The 21,361-nt window shown below is 33.4% G+C and overlaps 1 protein-coding gene across 2 annotated transcripts in view; it reads left to right on the top strand.

Moving 5' to 3' along the window:
• LOC148303158 (tetratricopeptide repeat protein 28-like) overlaps nucleotides 1-21,361 on the top strand; it is a 151,050-nt gene that overhangs the window by 92,357 nt on the left and 37,332 nt on the right. For both annotated transcript variants that reach the window (XM_088270409.1, XM_088270408.1), the window contains exons 7-12: nucleotides 12,854-13,079; nucleotides 13,958-14,203; nucleotides 16,346-16,509; nucleotides 17,441-17,516; nucleotides 19,079-19,192; nucleotides 20,231-20,450. In XM_088270409.1, coding sequence (XP_088126535.1) covers nucleotides 12,854-13,079; nucleotides 13,958-14,203; nucleotides 16,346-16,509; nucleotides 17,441-17,516; nucleotides 19,079-19,192; nucleotides 20,231-20,450 — 1,046 coding nt within the window. The remainder of the gene's footprint in view (nucleotides 1-12,853; nucleotides 13,080-13,957; nucleotides 14,204-16,345; nucleotides 16,510-17,440; nucleotides 17,517-19,078; nucleotides 19,193-20,230; nucleotides 20,451-21,361) is intronic.

Genomic DNA, 21,361 nt, shown 5'->3' with positions numbered 1-21,361 from the left:
GGTTTAAACTTTGACCAGTATCACTTATCTGTTTGACAACTTGGACCAGTTTCGCTTGACATTGCTTCATAGCAATAAGTACTCTTACATATCGCTCACTCCTTTCAAGAGCGTCATAAATCAAAAAAACTTGATTTTTCAGGAGAACGTTTTTAAAGTTTTAGAAAATAATACAATTTATTCAAAATAAATATCAAGCCACTTATTGAACTTTCTACTGTGCAATATATCTTTTTAGGTAAAACCTGAAGGCTTTTTCTCTATTTGAAAAATATTTGGTATATTTCAAAAAATAATTAAACAAAACCTTTTCTTCAAAATGCAAAAACAACACTTTCTGCCCTGTAGCTGGTAAATATTAAGTTAAAAATATGCCTCTTTTTCTGGGATATAGTACATTTTCTTGGCATTCCGAAAACATGCAGAACTGAAAATTGTCGATTTTTGATTTATGACGTTCTTGAAAGGAATGAGCGATATATGCTCTGTACAATAAGTTTAATAAATAAAGGGAGTTAAATTGAACAGCCTAAGATGACGGTAGAAAGATCGTAAACATATGCAACCGGACTCATTAGTTAGTCCTCTCACGACTCTCGGGAGATAGATCTCAGATACTCCAGCGCAGGTCTCCATAAACTGGACTCCCTAATGACCTGAATTGGAATCGAAGTAATGATATGTGGCGATTTACAACATTTTGAGTGTGTCCAAATACTTGTTCACAAAATCTGGATTATCTCCAATTACAGGAGTTATTTTCCTTTAAGTTTTTGACTCCTCATCACAGATGAAGAAGAATATGGAGGTCTGGGCATTTACGGGGCTGACGACCGTCATAGGCTAGTTTAAGTGATCATTTTTCACACGTGTAACATTTACCAATTCTACCCATTATTGACAACCACACTACTCAAAGTCTTGGAAGTTCTATATATATGAATCAATTTTGAAACATTGTTCTTGAATCACTAGAACTTCACTAGAGACATCTATTGGTGAGATGAAAAGAATCTTTTTATTGAGCAGAAACTCTTTTATTATTATGTGTGATCCGAATCCTGGAATATAATCACACACATAAGAAACGCCAGAAAATATCATGTTCATTTTTATTATTTAACTAACTAACTAAACAAACTTACCATCACGCCGCTTCTCCGCAGGGGTAGGCAGAGAAAATAGAGCGCCACACCACTCTGTCCTTGCAAACATTCTTCGCCTCTTCCACGTTCATGCATCTCCTCATACATACCCGCCGATTGTTACGACTCCTAACCTGACCGCTTTCTAGTATTTGGCATACCTGATATTTATTATTTAAGCTTATAAATTGACCAGATAATTTATTTACAACTTTTTGAGTGTGTCCAAATACTTGTTCACAAATCTGGAAAATCTGGAAAAACATTAATTGGAGATAATCCAGATTTGTGAACAAGTATTCGGACACACTCAAAATGTTATACTTAAAATCATTTATAATGGAAATGTAACGTTTTGGCGAGGACCTCCACAAATATGTATGCAACGCAAACGAGCACTGGTCCAAATCAGGATCTATAAGCTTGCCAAATCAGTATTCTAACCACTATTCCGGGATGACTATTAAAGAAGGATCTATTAGTAGCGGTCAGTAACTGTCAGGCTCTCGGAGATTATTCGAGATGGATTTATCATTAATCCCGCGAACGGATGTGAATACAGATATATTTGCCCATACCAGATCGCAGCGAGATTCATCTCGTTCATAGGCCGGCAAAGTGTGGCGTCTGAGCCACGTGTGGCTCTTTGCTAAATTCCAAATATTTTTTTTCTCAGAAAAAAATTCTGTGCTTGTTCATTTTTAGTTTGGTTGGGTAGGGACATATCGCTCACTTCTTTCAACAACGTCATTTATCAAAAACCTTGATTTTTCAGGAGATCGTTTTTAATGTTTAAAAATATATAAAATGCATTAAAAATAAATATCAAGCCACTTATATAACTTTTTATTTTACAACAGATCTTTTTAGGTAAAACCTGAAGGTTTTTTCTCCATGTGAAAATATTTTGTGTATTTAAAAAAATAATTAAACAATACCTTTTCTTGAAAATGCAAAAACAACACTTTCTGCCCTGTAGCGGGTAAATATTAAGTTAAAAATATGCCGCTTTTGCTGGGATATAGTACATTTCTGGGGATTCCGAAAACACGCGTAGCTGAAAATTGACGATTTTTGATATATTTGATATATTAGTATGTACATACATGAAATCGTATATAAGAAAAGACTTGGAATGCTATTCAGAAAAAAAATGGAAAAATCCTGTTAGAAAAGACCTAAGACGCTAAATACAAAATACATTAAAATGCATGTTAAAAAATACCTATAACGTCAAATAGAAAATACCTTTATACGTATACCTCGCTGCACTGACTGCAGTGATGGTGGAAAATATAGTACGTACGCATTTAGCGATCACGCAATCCAGTAGAATATAAGTGCATCTTGACTGACAAGAAATGAAAGTTGACCGGTTCGGAATCTGATTACAGATTATGGCTGCAACTTATCAACAAGACGGATTATAATTAGAAATAATGTGCACTGGGACTGCATTTAAAATATACCGCTCACTCCTTTCAACAACGTCATATGTCAAAAATCGTCAATTTTCAGTTGTGCGTGTTTTCGGAATGCCTAGAAAATGTACAATATCCCAGAAAAAGCGGCATATTTTTAACATAATATTTACCCGCTATAGGGCAGAAAGTGTTGTTTTTGCTTTTTGAAGAAAAGGTTTTTTTTAATTATTTTTTTAAATATCCTAAATATTTTTCAAATGGAGAAAAAACATTCAGGTTTTACCTAAAAAGATCCGTTGTACAGAAAAAAAATTAATAAGTGGCTTGATATTTATTTTTAATACATTTTATTATATTTTCAAACATAATAACGATCTCCTGAAAAATCATTTTTTTTATATATGACGTTGTTGAAAGGAGTGAGCGATGTATGAGTTCCCAAAATTTGAGTCGTGTGCCTGTCATTCGCAGGTAGAATGGTGAATGTCACACTCGTATAAAGTGATCACTAAACCAGCCAAGTCATGAGCCCTGTAAATTCCCAGACTTCCATAGTCTTCTTCAACTAAGTTGAAACCTATTATTTTAGTTTGTACAGTTCATACGAACGTCGCTTCATGGTTTCATTTTGTCGAAACACATTTTCCCCGTTTCTGTTATTCTTGCTCGATTCGGGATTTAGGCGATGACAGCCGATCCCTATCTACCGACCTCTGGCTGGGACCCAAGACGTCCCGTAACGTAACCATGACGTACCAAGACGTTCTGTGATGTACTGCCGTACTAAGCGCGGAAGGGGTAACTTGCACTTAGTAAGGCACACCAATGCAAAAAAAAATTGTTTTCTGATAGTCAAGTATTTTTTGTATTTTATATTTAAACTATTATTCTAGTTCTACTTATAATACCTATACCCTTATTCCCTTTACTATGTACCTAAATTATATTGTATACCCACTCACAGGCCATGCCTTTGTGGGATCTTTTTTTGTATTTATATTTATATTTGTCCGCCTCCATAGTGTAATGGTCAGCACGCTCGGCTACCATTCTGGAGGTCCCGGGTTCGATTCCTAGGGGGGTCAAATAAACATAAGTGATTTTTTCACTGTAATATTTATTCAATATTACCCTGGACTGGTACCTGAAGCGGAGGGCTGATCACCTTTCCTTCGTGTGTAAACGATCGAGATAACACTGCGTTTATATGAAACAGTGCCCTATGCACCATTGGGGTGCGGATAGGGGCTTTATTATTATTATTATTTATATTTTATTCATATTTTTTTGTATTTGAATTTATGTCATGTAATGTCAAAGAATTTAAAATAAAGAAAAAAAATGTTTTAACCCTTTCCTGTCCCCCAAAATTAAAAAAAAAAATCTAGGAAAGTTATATTCCAATTGGAAAATATATATTCTGTCCTCTGCTCCACATACTGTTGTAATAGATACGAGTGACAAAAATGTAAGCTTGGAATTTAAATAAATAATACGAATGATGAAAAAAATGTCGAATAACATCCGACATGGGACCTAAGAGGAAAAAAAATTTTCGGGAATTGTACAGCTTTACATTTAAAAAAGTATATAATAAACAATAGTTACATTAAAAATAATATAAATTACATTACATTAACAAAAATGGTTACATTAATAAAAATAAAGCCATTTAGATAAAATAAGGGTATGGCATAAAAAATAGAATTTGTAGGAAAAAGAAGGAAAGGAGAGGAATTAATTATAAACTATAGTGCATGTGCATAGTGAAAACTATAGTGCATGTTGGTCTTCGGATCGACCAAAAATCGCATGTGTTAGACATTTTGTGTAGTTTTGAGTGTGTACATGGTGCTATGGTGGTGAAGGGTAGTATTGTTTGCATGCTGTATTAGTGATTGTCCTGACGAAGAGACGGGTACGTCTCGAAACCGGTAGACGTAAAAATCTCGTTGAGTGGTTATATACTAATTTTATTAACATTTTTGTAAAAAAATAAATAAGGAATTAATTATTAAGGATTTTTATCCTTTCACCACCCTCATTAATTTCAGGATGATCCATCTCACTTACATAACTATGTATTTCCTCGAAATTTACGCGAATGCAGATACCCCCTCAGCGCTTAGTGGGTACCTCAGTTACCAAGACGTTAATTGTTCCTCGTACGTTCGTGGAGCAACGTCCGATTGTCTCGTGAGCCGAACATCCGATATCGCGTTCGGATTCCAATTCCGTCCGCAGTTTTCAGGTTGGCAATGTGACAGGCCCAAATTAAAATGGATTACGTTACCTCAAAACATGTCCTCAGTTATAGCAGTGGCGGTACTTCCCTAGAAGCCCAAAAGCCCGGCTTGCCAAACAACTCCAAATAAAAATGACTAAATCTAGACCAAATGATTAAAAATACATAATTGATGTATGACTGTTTTTAAATTATCGCGCGCTTATATGATTATTAAATACTATGCATGCCATTATATGGTGATGGTACTTATTGGTGATGGTTGATATCTGGGGAAGATATTTTATTATAGTGAACATTTTCTTTATTTAAAGTTACATGTACCTTACAAAAGTTACATGTAATACATACACATAATAATACGTACATATTTTTACAATGATTACAATACATTGTTTATATTTATAATACTTTCTGGGTGCTTACTATACTGGGAATGATATGAGGTGAAGAAATTATAGGTACATCATATATTCACGAATTTGAAAAATAATGCGTTTGCTTTACTGGTAAACTCTAGGCACGCCACTGGTTTTACCATACATATTTTTTACTTAATTGGGGACTTTTTAATGAATATAAATGGGGGGCATTGGAAGCAAACATTGCTATCTCCAAAATAATGTTAGCCATAACAAAAACGTATCAAAACTGTTGATTTGAGATACTACTCATCTATATAAATAAAATAACAATTATGTAGTTTTTTTAACTTGAATTTTATTTGACCAGCGACCGGGTTTCGTCGTAACCGACATCATCAGACTGGTGTGAAGCTTTTTTTTTTCACCTAACGTCCAAGTGACTCTGAAATCTAGCTACGGCTTATGCATCACCGCTTATCATGTCCCTACTCAGGCTTAGAATCTAGCAGGTAGCTAGATTTCAGAGTCACTTGGACGGTAGGTAATTAAAAAAAAATAGTCTTAATGTATGAGGAGATGCATGAACGTAGAAGAGGTGAAGACAGAGTTGCGTGACGTCCTATTCACTCTGCCTACCCCTGCGGGGAAGCAAATCTTCAAAGCACAAAGTTGCAACTTGCAATCTGCAACAAAGTAGTAACAGGAACGCAGGAATTCGCGGATTAAAAATTAACTGCGTTAAAAGTATGCATGATATGTGCGCTTAAAACGATTTAATTAGAATGCTCGCGGACTGCATTCTCGATGGATTCTTAATCCTTACCCGAAAAGCTGGTGGCGAATTTTATGTACGTAAAACATGGTCTTAAAAATTACAAAACTTCCAGTTTAAAAGGGTATTATTACACGGGAGGAATATCGAAATAAATACTCTACTCTAAATATAAAGGCATGTACATATAGTATAAAATAGTTATAAAATTAGCTCATTTTGTATTAAAAAAGCGATATCTTTTTTTCGAAAATAAAATATAGGAAATATTATACTGTTAATATATTATTAGATTAATACCAATACCAATATTAAAATCAATCTGTTTTAATCTAATAATATATTAAAAATGCAATTCCATCACGAAGTGTCAGTGGATAATATAAATCTATTATAATACTGTTTTAAAATGACATAAATTGAACAAACTTTCAAAATTACTTGCCAGGTTAGAGCGTGATATATATTTTTTTCATGGTGAAGAGTCAAAGTCAACTAAAAATTTATTTTAAAATCATCTACCGAGCATTAATATTTCATTCAGCCAAAGCTAGCCAGTATTGGTAATATTTTGCACTGTTATCAACAGATTCGTTATTCAGTATTATGAAACAAAAATTAGAATCCTGAAATATGAAAAATTGAAAAAGGACACTCAAAATACTGATTTAAGGCGTAGATGTTCGGGAAATTCATAAAAGTAGAAATATCTGGAAAACTAATGCACTTTTACTGAGGTCATATTTTCATTTTTTGGTGAGTCATAAGCTGTTTTGAATATTGAAAGCATTAACTTTGTGGATCATATTGATATATTATTTCGAGAAATAAAAATACTTTGTGTTCTGATCCACTCACATTTTTATTAACCAACTAGTTTCGGCAACAACCTGTTGCCCTCTTCAGGGTTTCATTTATTACCCATTTATATGTAATAAATGAAACCCTGAAGAGGGCAACAGGTTGTTGCCGAAACTAGTTGGTTAATAAAAATGTGAGGGGATCAGAACACAAAGTATTTTTATTTCTCGAAATAATATAAGTCATAAGCTGGCCTAACACCCCTTAAAAGGAATACATTGGATTATGGGACATTCTGTATTTCTCTGGGTTAATATCTCCAGATCTCCGTAATTAGCATGGAAACATCGTTACAGTAAATTCGACGTGGCGGAAGTATTTTGAGATCATTTTATAAAAGATCAGATCAATGCTGCAGTGACACGAGTACTCGTAAAATTTTATGGCAGCGATCGTTTTCTTTTATATCGACAGTAAGGGTCCAATTTTCAATCCCACATCTAGTGGAAACCGATTATTTTCACCAATTTACGTGATCGAGATGGAATTGATAAAGGAGGATATGTTTTCTAAAGAAATAACGCGATACGAACGTCTGGCATATAAATTTAACCGTATTTAGTTATTATTTGTCCGCCTCCGTGGTGTAATGGTCAGCACACTCAGTTACCGTTCTGGAGGCCGCGGGTTCGATTCCCAGAGATCCGCAAAGGCCCATTTTTTATCTGTACAGATACGGGCAAATCCGCAAAAGTTCATTTTTTCTAGTCGAACTTATGGTACATATGTTAACTTATGGTACATATGTACACACCTTAGGAAAGACTCGAAAAAGGATTTTTTTTTATTAATAAAAAGAGAAATATTTGTGTTTTTTCTACAAAAAATACTTCAATTTCATACTATTTCTGTGAGCCTAAGCGACTCATTATTAGAAATAGGTATCAAATTGTGGTAGAGTAGGTTCGAACCGATAAACTCTTAAGAGTTCGCGACACTAACTACGGGACCACAACCCGTCACATAATATTGTTGGTTTTTTAAAATACTCTATTGTAGGGCTTTTTTCAATGTAAGGCGGTGGAACGGCGTACCGGCACCGTTTTTCACGGATAATTTTTTTTTTTTTAATTTTCAAAATCAATAAGACCAAACATTGCGCTTACGTAATTACAATCTATATTTATATAATTCGTCAAAATGATAGGAAAAGTTACCTTCAATTTTATTTCAATGACATTATATATAAAATGTTAGAATATAAAATGTTCTACAACATTTTGAGTGTGTCCAAATACTTTTTTCATCTCACCAATAGATGTCTTTAGTGAAGTGCTAGTGATTAAAGAACAATGTTTCAAAATTGGTTCGTATACATAGAGTTTCCAAGAATTTGAGTAGTGTGATTGTCAATAATGGGTAGAATTGGTGAATGTTACACGTGTGTAAAGTGATCACTCAAACCAACCTATGACGGTCGTCTGCTCCGTAAATGCCCAGACTTCCATATTCGTCTTCATCTTTGATGTGATGTCAAAAAAATAATAATTTGTTTTAATATAAAGCTTTAAATGAATAAGAGTTCTGGGACCTTTTTGTTTAAAAAAACCCTTTTCTATTGTAGGTATATATATATATATATATATATATATATATATATATATATATATATATATATATATATATATATATATATATATATATATATATTTGTGTATATATATATATATATATATCTATATATTTGTGTATATATATATATATATATATATATATCTATATATATATATATATATATATATATATATATATATATATATATATATATATATATATATATATATATATATATATATATATATAACTAACTAACTAACCATCACGCCGCTTCCCCGCAGGGGTAGGCAGAGAGAATAGAGCGCCACACCACTCTGTCCTTGCAAACATTCTTCGCCTCTTCCACGTTCATGCATCTCCTCATACATATATATATATATATATATATATATATATATATATATATATATATATATATATATATATATATATATATATATATATATATATATATATATATATATATATATATATATATATATATATATATATATATATATATATATATATATATATATATATATTATATATATATATATATATATATATATATATATATATATATATATATATATATATATATATATATATATATTTATATATGTCCGCCTCCGTAGTGTAATGGTCAGCACGTTCGGCTACCGTTCTAGAGGTCCCGGGTTCGATTCTTAAGGGGGGTAAAATAAATAAAAGTGATTTTTTCACTGTCATATTTATTCAATATTACCCTGGACTGGTACCTGAAGCGGAGGACTGATCACCTTTCCTTCATGTGTAAACGATCAAGATAACACTGCGTTTATATGACGCAGTACCCTATGCACCATTGGGGTGCGGATAAGGGTTTTATTATATTATTACATATATATATATATATATATATATATATATATTTATATATATATATATATATATATATAATATATATATATATATATATATATATATATATATATATATATAATATATATATATATATATATATAAATATATATATATATATATATATATATATATATATATATATATATATATATATATATATATATATATATATATATATATATATATATATATATATATAAATATATATATATATATATATATATGTATATATATATATATATATATATATATATATATATATATATATATATATATATATATATATATATATATATATATATATATATATATATATCGATTTCTTTTGTAGGTATTTTTATCAGTACAGGTTCGGCAGACAGACCCTGCGGTACACCCATGCCATCCATTCAAACCGCCCATATTCATTACTGTCCGCATTTTAAATATACTCTGTTGTATTATTTTTCTTTGGAAAACGCTAAAACCCGTGTAGTCATTATTTCTCCATACATTCGACTGCCCAGGCATCTTGTCACCGCTGCGATACGTCCAGTACTGGCCGAAAATCTCAGGCCGCTTTGGTCGAAATATACAGATCTTCTTCATGATGTGCCTTGTTGGGGACTTCGCTAACTGAGAGGAATTTATCGAGAGGGAATGACGTTTGGAAATGGGTACAAACTATTGTCCCTGACGGTACATTTTTGTATGCAAATTCGAGTATGTTGCATTGTTTTATTGTTTGTGAGATGGCGACCAAATGTTGTACGGTGTTCTGGCCGGGCGATTCAACCGTCTCTTTATTTCAACGTATTTTAAATGTACTCGTTGAATCAGATAAAACGTCGTCCAAGTAAATATTTATTTGAAAATTGTATCAATTAAATGGTCCTTTATTTATTAAATGGTTCATAGGGTACCGCGACGAAATCTCGCGTTACAATTTGGTCGTTGTTTTCTATGATGAGTCCTACGATGATTTTTTAGAGTGGAATTCTTTATTACGGGATACAGATGACGTGAGTGAAGAACTCAAGGTGAAAGTCATGGGAGAGGAATAAAAAATGAAAGGAAAAATATTAGCTAGGAATTAACGTGAGAACATAGGAGTAACATGTAAAAAGATGTTTATTTTAAAAATTAAAAAAGGCTTTTTAGACCGCAATGGCAGCACCATCTGTTGAACGTATCAACGTAAGACTGCTCACGAGAAATAGCGTGCTTTTTGACAGCTACCGCCTACATGGCATATTCAATGTTTTCGGTTGAATTGTTTCATAGAGTTTTAATATTTTTATTGCTTTCGTTTTTTTCTTTTCCGTTTCGGCAAACTCACGGAGTCACAACAACGCGTGGGCGAGTACAGCTCGTGAATAATTGATAAGGACGTGTATTAAATATATATTTATTTATTTATTTCTTAAATATACAGGTCTTAAATTTATCTGCATTTTGACTCTTCAGGCATAAGCTGTGTTGTGCCGAAATACTTGTAACATTTTTAGTGTGTCCAAATACAAATCTGGATTATGTATGTATGTGATTTGAATCAAGGATTTGGACCTCACATACTAATAAAAGAGTTTCTGTTCAATAAAAAGCTTCTTTTCATCCCACCAATAGATGTCTCTAGTGAAGTTCTAGTGATTCAAGAATAAGGTTTCAAAGTTGGGTCATATATATAGAATTTCCAAGAATTTGAGTATTGTTCTTGTCAATAATGGGTAGAATTGGTAGATGTTACAGGTGTGTAAAGTGTTCACTTATGGTAAACCAGCCTATGACGGTCGTCAGCCCCGTAAATGCCCAGACTACCATATTCTTCATCATCTTTAATGAGGTGTCAACAAATAATACGAAATACTTGCGTTTATTTGTCTTTGTTGATATTCTGCTTTGTTGATATTAATTGTCTGATTCAACGATTTGTTAGGGTCCATTTTCGTTGAATCGTCCGGTAGGCTCTCTCTCAGCCTATGACGGTCGTCAGCCCCGTAAACGCCCAGACTACAATATTCTTCTTCATCTTTGATGAGGTGTTAAAAAATAATATGAAATGCTTGCATTTATTCGTCTTTGTTGATATTCTGCTTATTGATTGTCTGATTCAACGATTTCTTAGGGACCATTTAAGTTGATTCGTCCGGTAGGCTCTCTCGCTGGTTATAAACGGGTATCCGGCTGACATTTCTTCCGTCTTGGTCGTATAATTCATGAGCTGGGAATTTTTATATGCTCTGTTTTTGGGAGCAGCCCTTTCCGCGGCGTTCCTTTGCTCGTTTTGCGCTGCCCAGGGATTACCGCCGGATAGCCACATATATAGCTGACCGTTCCCAATGCGATCATCTTTTACTCGCGACTTTTTTGTATTTGAAATATCGTCACATACCTGCGTTTTCCGAATCCGGAATAGGGTATTTTCTCTCGGGACGAATACCGAATTTTGTCGAATTCATCGTGTAATTGACGATCAAGACAACACTGGTTCGATACGGCCCGAATGTGATCATCTTTTACTCGCCACATACCTTGGTTTTCCGAATCCGGAATAGGGTTTTTTCTCTTTGGACGAATACCGAATTTTGTCGAATTAATCATGTAATTGACGATCAAGACAACATTGGTTCGATACGGCCCGAATGCGTTAATTTTTTACCCACGACTTTTTTATACATAAGGACTGTAGTCCATTTGATCTTCACATTCGTTTGATAATGCCCTTACAAGGCGAAGCAATTGTCACAATATAATTTTTTATGTGTTTTTGTTAATAAAATACAACTTAGTAGACTCAAAAAATTTGTGTTTGATTCAAAATTAATACATAAATTAAAATGGAGTTCTGCAAATTAAAGGCCAAATCAATAAATAAATGAAAATAGGTCACTGGTCAAATAAAATATAAGTGGTTAAAAACTATTTAGTTGTTATTTCATTATATCAAGTGCAGTTCCACCAAGAAATGTCAGTACAAATCATTATTTATTATTATTTATTTATTTATTTATTGAACGGCTGAAGCCTTTAAGATAATACATATAATACATATATACAATATCTAATATAAAAATAAAAAATACACTAATGAATACACTAATAGAGAAACAAAAAGTTTTATAATAAATAGTCTTATAACATAAAATCATAATAAAGTAACAAGTAGTAAGCACTGGTAAATACACGTCTCCTTCAAACACTATCGGCGAGCAGCAAGAGAGAGTGAAACACAACGTTTAAATTTATCCATTATAACATGGAGAAGAAATGCTGAGAAAGTACAGATTTCAAGGAGGATAACAATATATTAAATAAATCTATACTTTCAAAAGCATTGGCTAACATGTGAAGCCGCGGAATCGGAGAGAACATGGCATAGTTTGCATTATGTACAAATACTGCGAATACAGATTTTTGCCTAGTACCTCTTTGGCGCACGCTAAGCTTTATTTGGTGTAGGAGATCAGGGCTGTCCAAAAAATTGTTAAGAATTTTATATAACAGAACCAGATCAGTAATTCTTCCCTTCTGTCACTAAGATTTATTAATTTAAGCCGCTTCATTATGCAATTATAATCTAATTCAACATAAATATAACATATTTGTTTCTTTTCTCGCAGAGGTTCTGTATTCAGCGCGCTGTCGTCGGCCCACTGGGCGCTCAGCCAGCTGGATAAGGCAATCGGCTACATGCAGCAGGACCTGGCCGTGGCCAAGAGCTTGGGCGACACTGCGGGCGAGTGTCGCGCGCACGGCAACCTCGGGGCCGCCTACTTCAGCCAGGGCTCCTTCAAGGAGGCGCTCACCGCGCACCGCTACCAGCTCGTGCTGGCCATGAAGTGCAAGGTAAGGCTGACTTGTGATACTCTAACTGTACCGTGGTGATTAGTTGGTGTACCATAAAGAGCAAGGTAAGGCTGACTTGTGATATTCTAACTGTACGGTGGTGATTAGTTGGTGTGCCATGAAGAGCAAGGTAAGGCTGACTTGTGATACTCCAACTGTTCCGGGGTGATTAGTTGGTGTGCCATGAAGTGCAAGGTAAGGCTGACTTGTGATACTCTAACTGTACCGTTGTGATTAGTTGGTGTGCCATGAAGTGCAAGGTAAGGCTGACTTGTGATACTCTAACTGTACCGTTGTGATTAGTTGGTGTGCCATGAAGTGCAAGGTAAGGCTGACTTGTGATACTCTAACTGTACCGTGGTGATTAGTTGGTGTGCCATGAAGTGCAAGGTAAGGTTGACTTATGATGGTCTACCTGACTGACTTATCAACTAGCTAAATGTGACCATAGAACGCTACACCAAGGAAATGTAAATATGTATATATATATATATATATATATATATATATATATATATATAGATGTACTAGTAAATCAAGTGTATATAATAGTTTATATTAGTTGTAATATAAGCTAACTTAAGAAATAATAAAATAAAAAAATTAAAAATGAAAATATCCTCTACTTCGGCTCTTTTCCTGGTATCTTCATATTTTGTTTTATCCATCAGACTTAAACCAAGCATGGATATTTCCATGGATCGCTGTGCGCACTTGAGCTTTTCCTATCAACTATAAAAGTTTATTTGTCTGATTATTTATTATACTGATTATTGATTATTCATATATTAATATCTGGCCCAACACTGCGTCAATGCGACTGTCAGTAAGGATCAGAAGAAGATTGCATTCCTAACGACACATTTATCACCTTCCAGGACACCCAGGCGGCCGCGGCGGCGCTCACGTCCCTCGGGCACGTGTACACGGCCATCGGGGACTACCCCAACGCGCTGGCCAGCCACAAGCAGTGCGTGCAGCTGGTGAAGCAGATGGGGGACCGGCTCCAGGAGGCCCGCGAGATCGGCAACGTGGGCGCCGTGTACCTGGCCATGGGCGAGTTCGACTCGGCGGTGGACTGCCACACGCAGCACTTGAGGCTGGCCAGGAGGCTCGGGAATCAGGTAAACTTAGAATAAATCAACCTTAACCCGAGATAACTTAACTATATTTGTAGATACATAGTAACTAAACATTCGTCAGGCGGACTATTAAAAACATGAAAATTATCAAAAGTATTTATTAAAAATAGTAACTGGTTACATAATACTTTAGTTGGGTTTTTTACGAATGAATGTAAGAGACATTTAACATATCGCTCACTACTTTCAAGAACGTCATAAATCAAAAAACTTAATTTTTCAGGAGAACGTTATTAAAGTTTTAAAACATAATACAATGTATTAAAAATAAATATCAAGCCACTTTTTGAACTTTTTTCTGTGAAACAGATCTTTTTAGGTAAAACCTGAAGGTTTTTTCTCCATTTGAAAAATATTTAGTAAATTAAAAAAAATAATTAAACAATACCTTTTCTTCAAAATGCAAAAACAACACATTCTGCCCTGTAGCGGGTAAATATTAAGTTAAAAATATGCCGCTTTTGCTGAGATATAGTACATTTTCTGAGCATTCTGAAAACATGCACAACTGAAAATTGACGATTTTTGATTTATGACGTTCTTGAAAGGAGTGAGCGATATATCACTATTCCGTAAACAAAGCCTGGCGGGTGCGGGGTGCAGGGAAATAAGTGCACTTGACTTTTTCAGAGAAGGGTGACGTCACGAGGACGAATGTTTAGTTAACCCTTATTAATTTGCTAGTCATTTCTACTTTTAACATATACATTTTTTTTAAAGAATAATTCAGACGCCTTAACTTTGTATGGTAATTAATATAGGCAAAACAAAGCCCATAGCCACGAGGCATTAGTAAGATATTAGGGATAAATGTCGTATCGTCGAGATTGAGCGTTTCTTCATCTCAGAAATCAGTACCATACAAATTGTAGAAGGTGGGAAATCACTCACAAATTTAATATCGTTATAACTCCACTATTCATGAAAAATGGAAAATTACATTGTACAAAAACAACGCGTTGTACAAAAATAGTTGGTTAATGCACAAAATTACATACCTTCACAAATACTTAACTCTTTGAATCCTAGAGGCCGGTGTACCGGCTTTATTAAGTAACGCATATACCCTAATGGCCGGAATACTGGCCTCAACATCTATCATCATTACCCTCAGATTAATTTTGATTTACTTTGGATCGAAATTTAATTTTTAGTCATGTATAATTTTTTAGTCAAAAATTATTCAGAAGCTCAGGGTTAGGGTACTTGTACAATGAGCGCTTCAGGGTTCAAAGGTTAATTCTCATAAACAAATAATATTCATACATTTATTTTTAACCATTTTTTTTGGTATGTTTCTCCTTTGGAGAAAGCAAAGTGTCTATGTTAGATGCTTGTCTGCAGGTAGGATAGTAAGGGTAGGGAAGGTTAATATGAAAAATACATCACAAACACTCAGACCAATTGAAAATAAATCTTTCTAGAATTCATTTTGTAATTGGCGGGAATCGAACCCACGAAGCCAGTTTCGCAGTAGAGCGTCTACCCAACTACGCCACGGTGCCGGTTTTATTACTAGTTACGCTGACCCTCTAAAAAAAGGTACTAGGTCTTGTGCTTGGAGAGAGACTTATACTCATTGTTTATTGTTTATAATTATTAATGGTAAAACGGCAGGCACCGTGGCGTAGTTGGGTAGATGATAGACTGCAAAACTGGCAACGCAGGTTCGATTCCCGCCAATTGCAAAATGAATTCAAGAAAGATTAATTTTCAATTGGTCTGGGTGTTAGTAATGTATTTTTCATATTTACTTTCCCTATCCTTACTATCTTACCTACAGACAAGCATCTAAAATAGAAGCTTTGTGGGTCATTCTTTTTAAAAAAATAACTGTTTTTTTTCCTTTCTGTGTTTTTTTTCTAATAAGGCAATTGTTATTATTATTTTTTTTTAATATCTTCTATTTTTTATATCTGTTGGAAGGTTATTTAAATATTTGAATTACTGTTGAAATTGTTTGGTATTGCATTTCGCTCTTGTAAAATCATTTTGGAATCTCGAAGATGAACTTTTCTTTAGATTCTAATATTTATCCCCCTTTAATAGTTGGAGAATTTAATAGTAAAAAAACAACAATTCTTCAACTATCAAATAAAACCGATTGTTTGTTATTTTTTGCAGGTGGAAGAGGCTCGAGCGTATTCCAATCTGGGATCATCACACCACTACCGACGGAACTTTACCCAAGCCATTGCATACCACGAAAACGTGCTGCGGATAGCACAAAGTCTCGGGGATCGAGCTGTAGAAGCTAGAGCTTATGCTGGTCTGGGACATGCAGCGAGGTACACATAATACAATTAGCCAATCCTCACTTAACAGCCATAAGTCGCTTGTCCACTACCCGGAATTTTACCGTCCGGCAGTCCGGTTTTGAAAAATGAAAGCGACTACGACTGATTAGCGTGATTGAATTTACGTGCAACTTGTTCACGCATCGATCAAGAGCACCAATCCGAAAAAATATGGACAAAAGCACATGCCAATCCAAGCCAATCGTCGTTTTAAATCGCTAATTGACGTGCCGGACGGTAACGTTTAGTGTAATTCCGTGTAGTGGACAAACGCCCATATACTCATTTACTAAACTTGCCATTTTAATGCGTATTATAGGTGTCTTAACTTGATCATCATCAAAGAATCTATTACTCAATTTTATTTCTTATTAACACACTTACATAGGACGGGAAAGGTATTTCCACCCGTTCAGTCGTTTCAGGATGGGAAGGGTATTTTTACCTTCTGCGCTGGTTTCATTTCAAAGTCAGAAAATAAGGGAGTATTTAACGTTTTTATATGAATATTATGTACCAATTTCTTTGTCAGATCTAAACTATATGTACATAATTATCAAATCCCGTCTCTAGCGGTCCGCAGGCGTAAACAACACCCGTCCGAAATGTGTTAATATGAGAAAGTTCTATTACTTATTAATATTGTACCAATCACTTTATTAAGATCTAAACTATATGTACATAATTATCAAATCCCGTCTCTAGCGGTCCGCAGGCGTAAACAACACCCGTCCAAAATGTGTTAATATGAGAAAGTTCTATTACTTATTTATATTGTACCAATCACTTTGTTAAGATCTAAACTATATGTACATAATTATCAAATCCCGTCTCTAGCGGTCCGCAGGCGTAAACAACACCCGTAAGGGAGTAAAAGGGTCTTAGGCCTTAAAATCTTTTAACATATTTCCTTTTTTTCCAGATGTGCCAGTGATTATGCCCAAGCAAAGAGATGGCATGAACGACAGCTAGACATGGCACTGGCGGCCAGAGACAAGGTAAACTAATCTAATCAAGAGTCTTACTCAAATCAACCATAGATATTGTCATGAATTCACATTTGAAATGATATGTGAATTATATGATATAATAAATATGTATATACATGAGTTGACCAAAATTTTTAAATGTATGGTTGTCGATCATGGGTTATATTTGCACACACGGGTGAATGTTGCACATGTCGCTCACTCCTTTCAAGAACGTCATAAATCAAAAATTGTAAATTTTCAGTTGTGCCTGATTTCGGAATGCCCAAAAAATGTACTATATCCCAGCAAAAGAGGCATATTTTTAACTTAATATTTACCCGCTACAGGGCAGAAAGTGTTATTTTTGCATTTCAAAGAAAAGGTATTGATTATTTTTTTTAAATAAACTAAATATTTTTCAAATGGAGAAAAAACTTTCAAGTTTTATCTAAAAAGATCTGTTGCACAGTTAAAAGTTCAATAAGTGGCTTGATATGTATTTTTAATACACTGCATTATATTTTTAAACTTTAAAAACGTTCTCCTTAAAAATCAAGTATTTTGATTTATGACGTTCTTGAAAGGAGTGAGCGATGTGTTAACCAGCCTATGACAGATCATAAGACCTGCAAATACCCATACTCCCATATTCTTGAAAAATAATAAATAAAAAATAACTCCCAAGTAGAGAAATCTAGATTTGTGGGCAAGTATTTGAACACACCTAAAATGTCAATATTTACTCAATCATTATGAAGTTTTTGACTTGAAATCCATTCCAATTGCCATTTCATGAACATATTACTAGAAATAAGGATAAAATAAGACTGCCATTGTCGAAAAAAAACCGAGTCGCAAGATTGTTTAATGTATAAGGGTTTGAAAATGTATGATGAGATGCCTGAATGTATGAAGAATGAAAACAGTCTGAAGGATTTAAAAATAAATGTTTTGTTTACTGTAAGGAGATGTGAATATAAATATATATATATATATATATATATATATATATATATATATATATATATATATATATATATATATATATATATATATATATATGTATATATATATATACATATATATATATATATATATATATATATATATATATATATATATATATATATATATATATATATATATATATATATATATATATATATATATATATATATATATATATATATATATATATATATATATATATATATATATATATATATATATATATATATATATATATATATATATATATATATATATATATATATATATATATATATATATATATATATATATATATATATATATATATATATATATATATATATATATATATATATATATATATATATATATATATATATATATATATATATATATATATATATATATATATATATATATATATATATATATATATATATGACGTAAATTAAGTGTAAATAATAGTTTATATAAGTTGTACTATAAGCTAACTTAAGAAATAAAATAATAAAAAATAAAATCCTTTAACATGTCCCGATGTGTCCTTATGTCAATGATGTGTCCTTATCAATTCAGTTATTTTTTTCTTATTATTATAGGTTGGGGAGGGAAGAGCTTGCTCCAATCTTGGAATTGTTTATCAGTTACTAGGAGAACATGATGCTGCCTTGAAATTGCACCAAGCTCACTTATCAATAGCCAGATCTCTCGGCGTAAGTATATTTCAATCCTTTAGTCTCAAAATTGATATACAAGGGCTGTTCAATTAATATGTAGACTGACATCATAAAACGATATGTATAATACTTTATATAGAAGTTACATGTCTGGGTCTGCTTCAAAGTAGTCACCTTTCCGATGCGCATGGTGTTTCCACTTTTGGAAACATCCTGGAACACTTCTTTTCTGCTGTATTATTACTTAACACAACAGCCCAAGTATTTTTACTTAACACATTGGTAACGGTGAAGTTTGTGAATGAAATGTAATTTGACACTGGTGATATTAGATTGCATTGAAAGAATGATGAAAATAATCAATAATATTTTTGTATTACATTGGCACATATCTGCTACGCAGCAAATAGAACATGACAAATTGGATAAATAAGAAGTTGAAGGTAACCGAAATGCATAAAAATGTGCACACTTCCGCAACATGAGGTTTCTGAAATACAATAATATGTGCACACCGCCGCAACGTAAGGTTTCTGAAACGCACAAATATGTGCGTGTTGTAAACAATGTGTTAATACTAGGTATACCTGGCGTTGCTGTAACTCAGGCTGGTTAAATGAAAAAGAAAAAAATAGAAAGCAAACATATCTAATATGTTTAACACATTCTGTGTTGAGTCGTGTTGAATAAAGATAAGAATTCATAGCCGGTTCTGCGTGCAGGTGCAGGAGTAGGCAGAGGGATAGAATGCCATACCAATCTGCCTTTGCAAATAATCTTCGACTCTTCCACATTCATGCATCTCCTTAAACATACCAGCTAATTCCGACTCATGGCCTGACCATGCCCAAGTATTTGAAATACTTGAAGTTTTTCTCGGTATTCCTGTGCTTCTATTACCAACCACATTCACCTTATAAATTTGTTTTACTGTTCTTACATTACTCATTCGATTCACATACCCAAGCCATCTCAACATCTTTCATTCTTATAGTGTTCTCTCATTTGTTTAATTTTTGCATTGTGCTTTGAGAATCAAGTTATAACTGTATACCTCTTTTTTCTTCTTCTCAGGACCGCGCCGGGATGGGTAGAGCATATGGCAACATCGGCAATGCGTACTCGGCTGCCGGGTTCTACGAGCAAGCCATCAAGTACCATAAGCAAGAGCTCACGATATCGAAAGAAGTCCACGACCGCAGTTCTGAAGCCTCCACACATGGCAACCTGGCGGTCGCATATCAAGCCCTCGGAGCACACGACATGGCACTACTACACTACAGGTCCCATTTAGGTAATGCCAATTCTTTCAAATTTAAATTGAAAATCAGGCATTTTCCAGTATGTAAAATAATCAGGATTTTGATCTTGCATACAAATTAAAGGATCTTCGTAAATAAAAGCTTTCTAAACAGGTCCAAATCAATAATCAATAAATAAACTTAGGCAATATCAATTTTTTGTGCATAAAAATTTAAAACCAGGTATTACCAAATTTGAACCCGGATTTAGTTGAAAAATTAAAATCTGCGTTTGTATCTTGCATAGGAATAAAGGGTCATTGGTAAATAAATGCTTTTTTAATCCAATCATAGATGGCGCTGTTGTGAACTTAATCATGGAACGTCATGTATGACTTACAAAATTTGAGTAGTGCGTTTGTCAATCATGGGTAGAATGGTGTATGTTACACATGTGTAAAGTGATCACTTAATCAACAGGTCGTAAACCCTGTGAATCCCCACTTTCCAACCGTATTATTTTATATACTGGGAGACGCTTAGAAACATGATTTAAATTTTTTATGCAGCTTATTATTTGACCAGTTTGTTTTTATTTATCATGTTATTCACATTTGAAACTTCAATCAAAGATGTGAGTTCTCGGTACCATCTATGGTTGAGTTGACAAAGGTTTTTTATTTGGAAGAGGTCTATGGGTATGTAAGATTCAACAAATAATTTGACCAGTTAAAATAGTAATTTATTAAATATATAATTTTATTATATATTTTTTTGACATCTCAATATAGATAAAAAGAAGAATATTGAATTCTGGGCATTTAGAAGGCTTACGAACATCACAGGCTGGTTTAAGTAATCATTTTACTCACATGTAACATACACCAATTCTACCCATGATTGACCACCACGCTACTCAAATTCTTGGAACTTCTGAAGTACCGTATTCTTGAAACTTCTAAAG

This window comes from Brachycentrus maculatus, unplaced genomic scaffold (assembly GCF_059751285.1).
Source record: "Brachycentrus maculatus isolate JH-2025_06_01 unplaced genomic scaffold, ASM5975128v1 h1tg000384l, whole genome shotgun sequence".
Classification (NCBI taxonomy): Eukaryota; Metazoa; Arthropoda; class Insecta; order Trichoptera; family Brachycentridae; genus Brachycentrus; species Brachycentrus maculatus.
Note: the sequence above shows the minus strand (reverse complement) of the source record. Positions and strands in the feature narration are given on the sequence as shown.